This window comes from Silurus meridionalis, chromosome 2 (assembly GCF_014805685.1).
Source record: "Silurus meridionalis isolate SWU-2019-XX chromosome 2, ASM1480568v1, whole genome shotgun sequence".
NCBI lineage: Eukaryota > Metazoa > Chordata > Actinopteri > Siluriformes > Siluridae > Silurus > Silurus meridionalis.
This window is the reverse complement of record NC_060885.1, coordinates 13,688,607-13,702,612: the sequence shown is the minus strand read 5'-3', so window position 1 is coordinate 13,702,612 and position 14,006 is coordinate 13,688,607. Positions and strand designations below refer to the sequence as shown.

The following is a 14,006-nucleotide window of genomic DNA, read 5'->3' as shown; positions in this document are numbered from 1 at the left end:
ACACTTCTAACAGTGTCTTCCAGAAGGACAGACCCTCAGCATGGCCACTCCGCTCACTGACCAGGAGAAACGCAAGCAGATTAGCATCCGCGGGATTGTTGGGGTGGAAAATGTTGCTGAGCTCAAAAAAGGCTTCAATCGCCATTTGCATTTCACCCTGGTAAAGGACAGGAATGTGGCCACACCACTTGATTATTATCATGCTTTAGCACACACTGTGAGGGATCACCTGATTGGTCGCTGGATCCGAACCCAGCAGTTCTACTATGAGAAGGACCCAAAGGTGAGATCACAGGTCATCTAGGGAGCTGGTTGTTTTAGCTGTTATGTTTTGTTTTATTCTAAATGAAGAGGATACAACTCTCCTGATGACCTTCTGACAACTTTTTATTTGATGTTGTCCACCTATGATTAAGGTTTTATAAAGGCAGAAGGATAGGACTTATTCCAGAGGCCTGAGTAAATACTTGAACCAAGGAAACCAACAGAAACAAAACTTAACCATTTCTACAGGTTATTTGGTGCCTGAGTCTGAAAACAATGACATTCTCTAAATGGTAAAACAAAAAGATTCTTTACAGAAATGCCATAGAACAGTTATTTTTGGTTACTTGACTTCCTGGTTCTTTTAACCCTTTTTAATCATGTTGTGGTGTACTTTAACTTATTATAATGCTTAAAACATGTCTGAAACTATATCATTTGTTTTGGTTTTTAACTTGGGATTAAAGACGGGGTTAAGTTTTGGACTCTGTAGAGGCAAATAGAAGTCTGAGATAAATCCATATTTATACCAAACAAGGACTAATGCTTTTGTGTATTTCTGGATTTATTAATAATGAATAGAATACTGTGTATAGACATACATTTTTATAAAAAGAAATAAAGGCATAATAATTTTTCATTTGTTATATAGGTATGTACATGTTGCTTTATTTTCCACCTGATTACATAAGATGTCATATACTGGATGATGAAATTCGCCTTCATACCTATTTCATGTGATTCTGTAAAAAACATGTTATTGATGACGAGCACGACATGATATGTATGCCTGTGTGTGTATGTGTGTGAATCATAATCATATGATATGAAAAATTGACCTGTTTACATAACTAATGAAATTGCAGCTTTTCTATTAAATACTAATATTGGCTATATCAGTTACGCTCAGTATATAACACTTTTCTGATCTTTTTGACCGGATGTGTTACAGCGTGTGTATTACCTTTCCCTGGAGTTCTATATGGGTAGAGCTTTACAGAACACCATGATCAATTTAGGACTGCAGAACGCCTGTGATGAGGCCATCTATCAAGTAAGAATGTGTGACAAAAAAGAGAAAGATAGCACTGATAATGTGTTTGCTGCAGTAAGTACACTCAATATGCATGATTTTTATGATCCAGAATGGACTTGACTGTTTACTGTCTTTTTCACATTTTAGTTGGGCTTGGACATGGAGGATTTGGAGGATATGGAGGAGGATGCAGGATTAGGGAATGGAGGACTAGGCCGGCTGGCAGGTCTTACAGTTTTCAAATTCTCTGCCTCAATCTGCCATTTTCTTTCATCTGCCCTTCTGTGTCTCCTGCTGCTCTCGTTCCTCTTAGTTCCCACAAGGCTTTAGCATCGTCTGTTACTGCAAATGTTACTTTTGTTATTGTGGAATGTGAGAATAACAGGACATAATATGGGAAATTATCAATACTAATTTCATACAGTACAAACCCAACACACAGACACTAACATTTATTTCTACAGACATTTTTTTTTTTTTTTATCACTATGGAATCTAATCACAAAAACAGGCTACAAACCACCTAGGGAGCTTGATTAGTCCTCCCAACCACATTTTATACACCTGATTCTCAAAACTTAGTTCTAGGAGACAAAACAAGTTTACAAACAATCAAACTTAGTTATCTGAAGTTGTTCAAGACAATGTACATGTGCTTATTGTTTTCATGTTTATAGCATGTTTTCTGGACTCTATGGCAACTCTGGGCTTAGCCGCATATGGTTATGGGATCCGTTACGAGTATGGGATCTTCAACCAGAAAATCAAAGACGGCTGGCAGGTAAACAACCAGACTGAAAGCTGCTATGACTATCATATTATATTGTATTCCAGCATACCACACAGTTACTGTATATGTGTGTTTGTGTGAGACAACTAAACAACATAGAGCTGGCAGACCTATACAGAATATAGTTTAGAAAATTATTTTTAATTAATTAATTTTGAGTGCCTTCAAAAGATTATTTTGAAGGCACTGCCTCATCAAAATACAAAATTAGCTAGTCTTCAGAATTATTTGGAACATGCAGGTCAGAAACCCATCTTCCATGCAGACTTTTACTCTCTTGCACTTGCTTATTATCTCTTACTCTGTTTGTGTGTCAGGAGTGTAACTTCTGTGTGTGCACACGGTGCACAGGGGTCACGCTGCTGATAGTGGCGAGCCAATAGAAATCCGTGGCTTGTATTTTTTAACCTTTTCATTCACACAGCACATGAACAGAACTTTTGTGAGCAGAACTGCAAACACACACTTGGACTTTAACCAAAAAAAATGTGTTTGCACACATACAGAGATATTGTGAAAGGCATTCAAAACAATATATATCTTTCTAAAGTACATTGTGGTATATTTTGTTATTCATAAAATTGCATTGCATTTTTCATACTGATGTCATATTTACATCATTTGATTGAATGTCTTGTGCATTAGGCTGAAGAAGCTGATGATTGGCTCAGGTATGGAAACCCATGGGAGAAGGCCCGTCCTGAGTACATGTTGCCAGTCCATTTTTATGGACGAGTAGAGGAGACAGAAGAAGGACCTAAATGGGTTGATACACAGGTCTGGTCTTAAAAAGCACAAACTGTCAGCAACAATTTATGATTTAACAATGCTATGTCAAATTATATAAACCAGTTACACTCATTGGCAACTTGGAACACCTCAACTGCTGCTTATTTATGCAGTAACTTAATCAGCCAATTAAGTGTCAGTGACCTAGTGCAATAATTCATGCAGATACAGGTCAAGAGCTTTAGTTAATGTTCACATCAGACATTACAATGGAGTAAAGGTGTCTGTGCCTTTAATTGTTGCATGGATATTGGTACCAGATAGGCTGGTTTGAGTATTTAAAAACTGCTGACCTCCTGGGATTTTCATGCACAATATTTTATAAACCAAAAACTTCAAGTGAAGCACAGTTTTGCAGGGAAAACTAGAGGTTGGAGGTAAATGGGCAGATTGGTTTCAGCTAGCATGGAGGATGAGGATGAGGAGACTCTTATAATCACTCTTCACAACTGTGATGAGCAAAAAAGTTTCTCAGTATGCACAAAAATGAGCTAATGTTAATGAGCGATAACAGCAGAAAACATAAAAAAATTCTGATCTGTTATGTGAGCATCAAACAGGACTTTTATTTTGTATCTGCATAATCATATGCATTTTGCTGCTGCGAAAAGAATGACTGATAAAATAATTGCATAATGAGTAGACATACAGAATTTCCTAATAAAATAGTATGTGAGTGTAAATAGTTATAAAGCTGAATATATTAGAAAGTTGTCTTCTTTCAGGTGGTACTGGCTATGCCCTATGACACACCCATTCCTGGCTACATGAACAACACTGTAAATACAATGCGACTGTGGTCTGCACGAGCACCTAATGACTTCAACCTTCGAGACTGTGGGTGATTAGTAATGCTTACACATACTTTCTCTATATAATGACACATTTCTATTTCATGTGTATTTATTCTATCTTTAGTCAACATTGGGGATTACATCCAGGCTGTTTTGGACCGGAACCTGGCTGAGAACATTTCCAGAGTGCTCTACCCCAATGACAATGTGTGTTCTGCCTATCTAATCCTTTTAGATACACTTACAGAGGGAAATTACTTCTTGAACAAGTTTTTCTGAACCAGTGCAGGATGAATTAATTCTCTGTTAATTCTTAGAATAAAGAATGGAAACCAAATGTGGTAGTAAGATTACACAATAATTTGTTGTCCTGTAGTTTTTTGAAGGTAAGGAACTGCGACTGAAGCAGGAGTACTTTGTAGTGGCAGCAACTCTGCAGGACGTGATTCGGCGGTTTAAGACATCAAAAACGCATTGCACTGTCCCTCTGTCCTTCAGCGGCTTTCCTGAAAAGGTTTGTTAAACCTTGATGCTGAAGCAGGGAAAAAACATACTTTTTGTGGTCTACTTGTACTATCTACAATCTGTATTAGAGCTTACATCAGGTTTGAAAAAAATGTAAATTTGATTTACTGTGGTAATATCTTCCAAAGCAGTCAGAGCCAAACCCCTGGTGATTCATGACTGCATGAAAAATTATTTAAATGATTTATGGTTCAATTCTTAATTTATCCTGTTCAGCTGCTTTGCAGTGTCATTACGGCATAATATTCAGTATATGCCAACATTTACGTTTTATTATGCATAATTCATTTCACCCTTTCATCCATCATCCACACTGGCCCCTTATTTGTGATGCTCTGGCACCTATGCTGTGAAAGATTTTTTGCCGTCACACTTTCTACCCACGTACCATCTGAACAATCGTAGCTCAGTCTGGTTTTGGAAAACAGTGGCGTTAATCATTGCGTGTATCTATGCCTCAGGTGGCCATCCAACTGAATGACACACACCCTGCCATGGCCATCCCTGAGCTAATGAGGATCTTAGTGGACATTGAGAAGTTGGAATGGGGCACAGTAAGAGACACATGCATATATAGAAGTCTTTATCTAATAGTTGTTCATATTAACAAAAACCTATCAAGATCTGAAAAATAATAAGAATAATATCAGGGCTACTATCAAACTCAGTTTTTAGTATTTAGCAAATTGGCTAAATAAAGAGGCTTTTTTGAGAAACCACTTCTGTGTGTAGGCTTGGGATCTCACTAAACGCACCTTCGCATACACCAATCACACCGTGCTCCCTGAGGCTCTAGAGCGCTGGCCTGTTCAACTGCTGGAGAAACTTCTACCACGCCACTTGCAAATCATCTACAAGATAAACCAGATACACCTCGATGTGAGTGTGGACATACAAATCACAGATTTCTTGCAATCTGATTTTAAATAGAAACTGAAAGCTGCTGTGTATTTGTGTTTTTTGTAGCACATAGCATCCCTGTTCCCTGGGGATATGGATCGTTTGCGTAGAATGTCTCTAATTGAAGAGGATGGTGGGAAGAAAGTGAACATGGCTCACCTGTGCATTGTTGGATCCCATGCTGTTAATGGAGTTGCTGAGATTCACTCTGACATCATCAAAAATGAAGTGTGAGTCACGCACCCAGATCAAGCCGAGATCATCACAAATTCCTATAATTTAATGATATCAAAAAAGATGAGATTCATATATAGAATAAGCCTATTTATAAATGTTTATTACCATCTAAGCAGTAGAATATAGCCTGGCACACATGATCATCAACGTTTTGTTTTTTTCCTTCCGTTAGATTCCAAGATTTCAGTGAATTGGAAGAAGAAAAGTTCCAGAATAAAACAAATGGAATTACTCCACGGCGTTGGCTCCTGCTGTGCAACCCTGGACTGGCCGACCTGATCGCAGAGGTAGTGTGCAGAAGAAATGTTATTTAAGTATTTTAATTTTTTTATATGCAGAAATATTTATACTTATAAAAAAGACAACTATGATTTGCATTCCAGTCATAAATTGCATGAGCTACCTACTTGATTTGAGGTTTAGATTTGCTTATCTATATGTTCATAAAATCAAATCTAGTAGTAGTAGTAACGATGTTAAATCTACTTCATGGAAATAAACAGAGTGCATGAAGGGATGCACTCTGTTTGCTTGCTTGGCAATGTCCTAAGTGATAAAGTCCCTGAAGATCTTGCAGTATTACAGTATATACAATAGCGATTCTATGGAAGAATTGTTGGATTGACTCTCTATGCCTCTGCCAAATCCCTGTTTTTTCATGTGTATGTATTAATCAAAGACATTTTGATTGGTGTAAGGTCTGACCTCACTGTGATATATTTGAGATAAGATAGGTAGTAAGGAACCTAAAGTCATTAGTAAAATAAATAAATAAGAGAAAGAACAGCTACAAAACAAGGCAAGCAGTTCTAAGCAAACTCCTTTAAATTTGGACAGAAATATATATATATATTTATTATTATTTTTTATTTATTATAAAAATGATCTCTAGAAAACGTGCCAAATCAAACATGTGGATGGTCCGCTGTGGCAACCTCTAATGGGAGAAGCCGAAAGAAAGTTTTATAAAAATGATCTCTAGTGTGTAGCTGATCTATGATTAAACCTTTTTTCCGTTGATCTTCTGTTGTGTTTGTGTGTAGGTGATTGGAGAAGACTATGTAAAAGACCTGATGCAGTTACAGAAGCTGAATGATCTGGTGGATGATAATGCATTTATCAGAGATGTATCTAAAGTCAAACAGGTTGGGACACACACTATGAATACTCATATTCAGGGTGTATGTACAATGTGCAAAAAGCAGTAGAGATGTAACTTCAGCAGTGCTTTCATTATGGTTATTGATCATTTGCCTATTGTGTGTGTGTGTGTGTGTGTGTGTGTGTGTGTGTGTGTGTGTGTGTGTGTGTGTGTGTGTGTGTGTGTGTGTGTGTGTGTGTGTGTGTGTGTGTGTGTGTGTGTGTTTGTTTAGGACAACAAGCGGAAGTTTGCTGAGTACTTGGAGAGAAAGTACCAAGTGGAGATAAACCCTGCTTCTATGTTCGATGTTCAGGTGAAGAGAATTCATGAGTACAAACGACAGCTCCTCAATTGCCTGCATATCATCACCATGTACAACCGTATGTATTTAACATATACACATGCATTAACAGACAGTATGTTAACTTTCTAAGCTCTGTAACTGCAAAATGCACACATTATTCAGGCACAATCAGGTATATATTAGACATGATGCTCAAATGTTTTCTGTGATGATGTTTTGTCTGTTTTCTCAGGCATTAAGAGCAGACCAGCAGCACCATTTGTACCACGCACTGTGATTATTGGTGGCAAGGTGACACAGTTTAATCTTCTTCTTCTTACGGCTGCTCTCTTTAGAGGTCGCCACAGCGGTTCATCCGTCTCCATACTACTCTGTCCTCTACATCTGCCTTTTTCAAACCAACTACCTGCATATCTTCCCTTACCACATCCATAAACCTCCCTCTTGGTCTTCCTCTTTTCCACCTCTCTGGTGGCTCTATCCTCAGCATTCTCCACATGTCCAAAACATCTCAATCTATCTCTCTCACTTTGTCTCTAAAACACCCTACATGCGCAGTCCCTCTAATAAATTAATTTCTAATCCTATCCATGCTCGTCACTCCCAATGAAAACATCTTTAGCTCTGCTACCTCCAGCGCCACCTACCTTTCACTCTTGCAGTTACCCTTCTATCACAAATCACTCCTGCCACTTTTCTCCACCAACTCCACCCTGCCTGCAATCTTTTCTTTACTACTGTAACACACTCTTCATTACTTTGCACTGTTGATTTCAGGTACTTAAACTCATTTCTCTCTGTCTCTGTCTTTTATTTTCCTTTTCTTCAGCGCGTGCCTCCACCTCTCCAGGCTTTTCTCAACCTGCTCCCCTAATCTCATCACTAATCACAATATCATCCACAAACAGCATAGTCCATGGAGACTCCTGTATGACCTCATCCGTCAACCTGTCCATCACCACTGCAAACAGGAAAGAGTCAGAGCCGATTGATGAAATCTAACCTCCACCTTGAACCAGTCTGTCGTTTCTACTGCACACTTCACCGCTGTCCCACTGTCCTCATACATGTCCTGCCCCACCCTCACATACTTTTCTGCCACGCCTGACTTCCTCATACAATGTAACTCCTTCTGACCTTCTCTATACTTTTCCATCAACATTTTCAAAGCAAATATTGCGTCTGTGGTGCTCTTCCTCGGCATGAAACCCAACTGTTTCTCATAAATGGTCACCTCTTCTCTCAGCATGGCTTCCACTACTCTTTACCATAATGTATTCCCAAAGTACCTGCCTAGGGAATTATCACTTCTGCAGTAGTTGGTCCATCATTCAGCACCTCTTTACCACCACCAAGCCCCTGTCTGACCTCTTCTCTGAATCTCAGACTACAGTTTTCCTCCTTTAGTTTCCACCATGTTATTCTTTTTTTCACTCTCCTCCTCTTCTTCTTTACCTTCAAAGCAATTGTACAGATCACCATCTGATGTTTTCTAGCTACACTGTCCCCTGCCAACACCTTACAGTCTCCAATCTCTTTATGTTTGCATCTCCTACATAGAACATAGTCCACCTGTGTGCACCTTCCTCCACTCTTATACGTCACCCTATCTTCATCTCAAAATACGTATTCATCACTGCCATTTCCATCCTTTTATCAAAATCTACCACCATCTGCCCTTCCACATTCCTCTCCTTAAGACCATACCTACCCATCACCTCCTTATCACCTCTGTTCCCTTCACCTATATGGCCATTGAAATCTGCCTGAATCACCAATCTTTCATTCCTAGGTACACCTTCTACCACTTCATCTAACTCACTCCAGAATTTTTCCTTCTCCTCCATCTCACAGCCCACTTGTGGAGCATAAGCACTGATGACATTTATCATCAAACCTTTAACCATTATCATCAAACCATTATAAAACAATTTAAACCCCCTTCAATGTTCCTGGTCTTACTCCCTTTCTACTTGGTCTTCTGAACACACAACATATCTACCATTCTCCGCTCCATCATATCAGCTAACCCTCTCACTAACCCTAACCTCCACTCTCCTATACTTCTACTTTTCCTGCTGTTTCTGTAGACGTCTTCCTCCTCTCCTTCTCCTCCTTCTGCCAACAGTAGCCTAATTTCCACCGGTACCATGTTGGCTAGCGATACCTGTGGTGGTCAGTGGTAACCCGGGCCTCAACCGATCGGGTATGAAATTCAGGTTTGTGATCTGCATATTTGATTTAGCACGTTTTACGCTGGATGCCCTTCCTAACGCAACCCTCCCTATTAGTTCCGGGCTTGTGACCAGCACTAAGAGTGCACTGGCTTGTGCAACCCTAATGGCTGTGTTGACACACACAGTTTAATACTCAATCAAAATATATTGATATTGAAGTGGCTTACAACTGAAAAGAAGAAATTCTTAAGACTTTTCAGCAACACATTTAGCCAGTTTTCTCTTGGTTTCCCTCAAAGGCACCTGACTGTATCTTTCGCATGACAGACAGAAGACTCTTGTATGAGTGATATATGAGTAATAAAAAAAACTATCCTTTAGTGCTTTGCAAGGGCCAAGGAAACAAGGATTGGAGTCAAAAGTAGCAGATTATCTTTCAGGTTGAACCAGTCTGGCCATACAATTTGTGGATGTTTTAGTTTAATGTACCCTTCAGTGTAAATTCTAGAGACTGTAGTGATAATTCCAAGAGATCAGCCTTTTCTGAAACACTAAAACCAGCCTATCTATATGTATATTTATTTGTACATTATGTTTATTTGTACATAGGCTGCACCTGGATATTACATGGCTAAGATGATCATTAAACTCATCACCACTGTTGCAGATGTGGTCAATAATGACCCCATTATTGGTAACAAGCTAAAAGTCATTTTTCTGGAAAACTACAGAGTGTCCCTGGCAGAGAAAGGTAAATATCAGACACAATAAAAGTTATGTGTTTGCTCTAAAAGTCGCCAGGTGGCCACTACACAAGAGATGGGCAGTATATAAAATATGTTTGCATTGTATTATTTTCTGTAAAATATATATATATATATATATATATATATATATATATATATATATATATATATATATATTTCTTTTTTATATCTGAGTAAAGAAACGACATCATGAATAAATGTGTGTTAGGTTGAAGGTTTTGTAATTATTTATTTATATTTTTGATTAAAAAAATGGTCAAACAGAAATGCTCGCTGCATTAATAGCACACTAATAAAATTTGTGATGTTTAAATTAATTTGTGTTAACGTGTTAATTTTGATAGCCCTAATATATAACTTTGCTTACTCTAATTGCTAGCTTGACCCCCTGAAAACTATACTATAACTACTTTCTCTCTATCTCTCTTCCGCTTTCCCTGTGTTTGTGTATGTATGTATGTATGTGTGTGTGTGTGTGTGTGTGTGTGTGTGTGTGTGTGTGTGTGTGTGTGTGTGTGTGTGTTTGTACAGTGATCCCTGCAACAGATCTCTCTGAGCAAATCTCAACTGCAGGCACAGAGGCATCAGGCACAGGAAACATGAAGTTCATGCTAAATGGTGCTCTGACTATCGGCACAATGGATGGGGCCAACGTAGAGATGGCAGAGGAAGCAGGCCAGGAAAACATCTTCATCTTTGGCATGGCTGTGGAAGAAGTGGCAGCCATGGACCAGAAGGGGTATTGAGAACAAAAAGAGAGAGAGAGAGAGAGAGAGAGAGAGAGAGAGAGAGGCAGTGGCAGTGGCAGTATGATGAACTTATTCTATGTCTGTGCCTATTCTTTGTTGTAGATATGATGCAATGCATTATTACAAGAGCATCCCAGAGCTAAAGCAAGTCATTAACCAGATTAAAAGTGGCTACTTCTCACCCAAACAACCAGAACTGTTTAGTGACATCATCAACATGCTCTTTAACCATGACCGGTACATCATATACACACATCAGATTTATTTTATATCTTTGTTATATATTTACTTTGGTGTCATTGCAAATTTCCATTTTGTCTTTCAGCTTTAAAGTCTTTGCTGACTATGAGTCCTATGTTAGATGCCAGGATAGAGTCAGTGCTCTGTATCAGGTAAAACATACTCAAAAAACATCTCTAATTCATATACAACCATCTTCTTAGATTCTCAGACTACTTTAAAAGATCATGAATATATATAATGCATGCTTTTATCTATAACTTCATTTATTTGTGTATCAGGATCAGAAAAAGTGGACGCAAACGGTCATTAAAAACATTGCCGCTTCTGGAAAGTTCTCCAGTGACCGCACTATCACAGAATATGCCACTCAGATCTGGGGGGTGGAGCCAACTGACCTGAAGATCCCACCTCCCAACGAGCCACGAGAAGCGATCGAGGAGACTGCACGCGCACTTCGCAAGATCTGACCGACACATTATGATGTTACTACTGAGTCAGCGTTTCACTTAGTGATGTACTGTTCAAATACAAGCTTTCTGTATACAACTTTCAATGGTCATTGAATATTTTGTACATTTTGTACATATTTAACCAATTTATATGGAAAAGTTATAACAGAAGTCCTAAACATAAACACGTTCTATAACACATCATAAACAGCAGATGGCGCCAAAGACACAATTTAGCAGCTTTTGCGTTTGGCAAACGTTTAAGGGCGTTTCTTTTGGCTCTTTAGAGAGCATATCTTATTTAAAAATCAGGTGCAATATTTAAAAACTGTATTTCTAACTATTAACTCTATTTATAACGTCAATATATACAAACATATCAACAATAGATAGGTTCAGTTATTTAAGTGTCAACTGATTTTCATGGCCTGATTATAACAAGGAAAATATGTTTGAGCAGCAGTAGAGCAGTCTCACACTTCCAGGCTCTCCTGTCGATCCTGCACTCTGTGCAGACTTTTACATGTTTTCCAAATGCTTACAATGATTTCCTCCAAGTTTTTTAATTTAGTCCTTCCTCACCAAAGCATACTGAAAGGTAGATTGGTTGCACTATTTTGCCTTAAAATGTGAATGTGTGTGCATGCTTCCCTCAGAGATAACAATTTCCCATCAAGGGTGTATTTCAGGTACAGGTACCATTGAGTTTTTGACCACCTTTGGCAAGACCAAGACCATTGCCAATAGACTCTGAGTCAATAATAAATATGGCACCACAATGGCCAACACCAGAAATAGTAGAATTGCAAAAGATGGTATGGTCTTGTGTGTTTTATAAAGTACGTACCAGTTTTAAAGAATACATAGGTAACCAGATCTAATAAACAATAATATAAAACGATGAAAAACAGCTCACAAATGGTTTAAGAACACTGATCTGGGATAAATTTAGTATGTTTTAAGGTTTTAGCTAAACAAACCCACCATATTGTAATTTGGATTTCTACTGAGCAAGGTCAAGTGCAGTTATATAACCATAACCTTGTCCCACTGAACCCTGTTCAAGCTTTACATATTAGATCTATTTTCCCTTTACAAATAACATACTTGCGGGTGCATGGTCCGACACAATTAATATTTTGTAAACAGTCAGTAACCTGGTAGCCCTGTCACCTGCGGTATACACTTGTCCAACACTACATGGTGTAGCAGAAAACAATCGAGACTACTAAGCAACAAGTTATTCACACAGACAAATAATGACATTTAGACCCACTGTAATGTTTTGGAATAGGAACAGTTTGTCCGTACTGTAGTTAGCAGCTACTAACAAATACTTTAATCCATAAAAATATAGCCTGATTCAAAGAACAGAGTATTAATTAACTCACTAGCAACCTAGTTTAGTCAGCAAACAAAAATTATAGGTGCTATGATACTGTTACTGAACAAGCTGTGATTGACAAATGGCAATAGTGCCATTTAAATATGCTACAAGACAGGTCAAAATTGCACTTTTTAATTAACTAATTAATAGGGGCATTAGCGGCATCAAGCCACTAGCTTTTCCATGCCTAGATGTTTATTTAAAATGCAGTGTGAAATCATATTCAAGCATGTCAACAGAGAAAAAAGAAAGCCAGAACAAATTAATAGCAAGAGTGTAATCCAAGAAAAATAGCCAATATAATCATTAAGGGTCAAACCATCGCACAAGAAAATCACATATACGGGAAATAAATGTCTTCAACCCTGTTAAAATAGTTTTTGTGTTATAAAAAATAAATGATGTCAGAAATTGTTGAATCCATAATGTGGCAAAGGCAATAGCAACCAACAAAATTGAAACAAAAAACAAATAAGAAAAGTTTTTAAAGCAAAAATGTAAAACAAACAAACAAACAAACAAACAAACAAACAAAAAACCTTTTGTCAAAAGATACAGCCCTCTCCAAGTCATTGCACAGGCAATTTGATATAGTTTAGATCTAGGCTCTGACTGGATCACTGATCCGCACCATCTAAAGACATTGCCTTGTTCCTTAGGTTTGTGATTTGGCTTATCTTTGTGCTGAATATGTTTCAGGATTTCACTGATAGATTAATTAAATAATTTTTAAATATTAAATTTAATTTAAAAGTCCAAATATTTTTTTTAGTTAAAAACAGGGTGAACCTATACAATTACTACTCAAATAATGTATACAATGTCTAATCATAATTTTTATAATCAGATAGAATATAGAATTTGTGAAGTAGGGGATTAAATAAATGTGTGATTGGTGAATCACAGTTGACATTGCTTGCTCTTATCAACAGGGACTAGTGTCGGATAATCTTCAACTTACCTGCTTGTCTCCATGACACACACCCCAAAGTACACACCAGCTGATTCCGTGCGAGCTTGTACGTGCTGCAACTGAGACACCAGCTACAGTACAAATGCTGCAACTGATTCTAGAACAGTAAATAAACTGACACAAGCCTGTTTGGTCTCATAAGTCTCAGCTAGGCAGGGCCTTTGGGGACAGGAACAGCCATGGGAGAATGACACAACCACACCAACATAAAGTAAGAAACATACCAGACAGAAACCAAAATAAATACAAGTGTTTTGGTTATTAATTTTGGTTCAGTTTGGTCCAGTTGCTTTAACAAATGCAGACAATTGACTGACCACTTGCCCAACAGCAGCTTATTGCTATGTGCAATTTACCACATTACCTTACTAGTGTGTCAGGTGCATTTTTTTAACACTTTTCTCTGTACACTTACTGACCACTTTATTAGACACATTTACCTTGTCGCCCACCATCAATGCAATGCATTCATTTTGTATAA

General features: G+C 38.0%; 1 protein-coding gene across 1 annotated transcript; it reads left to right on the top strand.

Moving 5' to 3' along the window:
• Positions 1-5: 5 nt before the first annotated feature.
• pygl (phosphorylase, glycogen, liver) lies at positions 6-11,211 on the top strand. Its single transcript, XM_046862447.1, has 20 exons — positions 6-283; positions 1,217-1,318; positions 1,448-1,526; positions 1,978-2,081; positions 2,736-2,867; positions 3,605-3,716; positions 3,798-3,880; positions 4,050-4,187; positions 4,660-4,752; positions 4,931-5,077; positions 5,165-5,328; positions 5,508-5,622; positions 6,379-6,480; positions 6,709-6,856; positions 7,013-7,071; positions 9,567-9,708; positions 10,256-10,463; positions 10,576-10,710; positions 10,799-10,865; positions 10,995-11,211. Exons 1-20 carry the CDS (start codon positions 41-43, stop codon positions 11,181-11,183), a joined length of 2,562 nt encoding a protein of 853 aa, XP_046718403.1. The 5' UTR covers positions 6-40; the 3' UTR covers positions 11,184-11,211.
• Positions 11,212-14,006: the final 2,795 nt, after the last annotated feature.

Excerpts from the sequence above, each read along its gene's own strand:
- pygl (XM_046862447.1), top strand. The coding sequence starts at position 41 with ATGGCCACTCCGCTCACTGACCAGGAGAAACGCAAGCAGATTAGCATC. Across the intron at positions 1,527-1,977 it reads AGGACTAGGCCGGCTGGCAG|CATGTTTTCTGGACTCTATG; the intron begins GTCTTACAGTTT and ends TCATGTTTATAG. Across the intron at positions 10,711-10,798 it reads ATGCTCTTTAACCATGACCG|CTTTAAAGTCTTTGCTGACT; the intron begins GTACATCATATA and ends TTTGTCTTTCAG.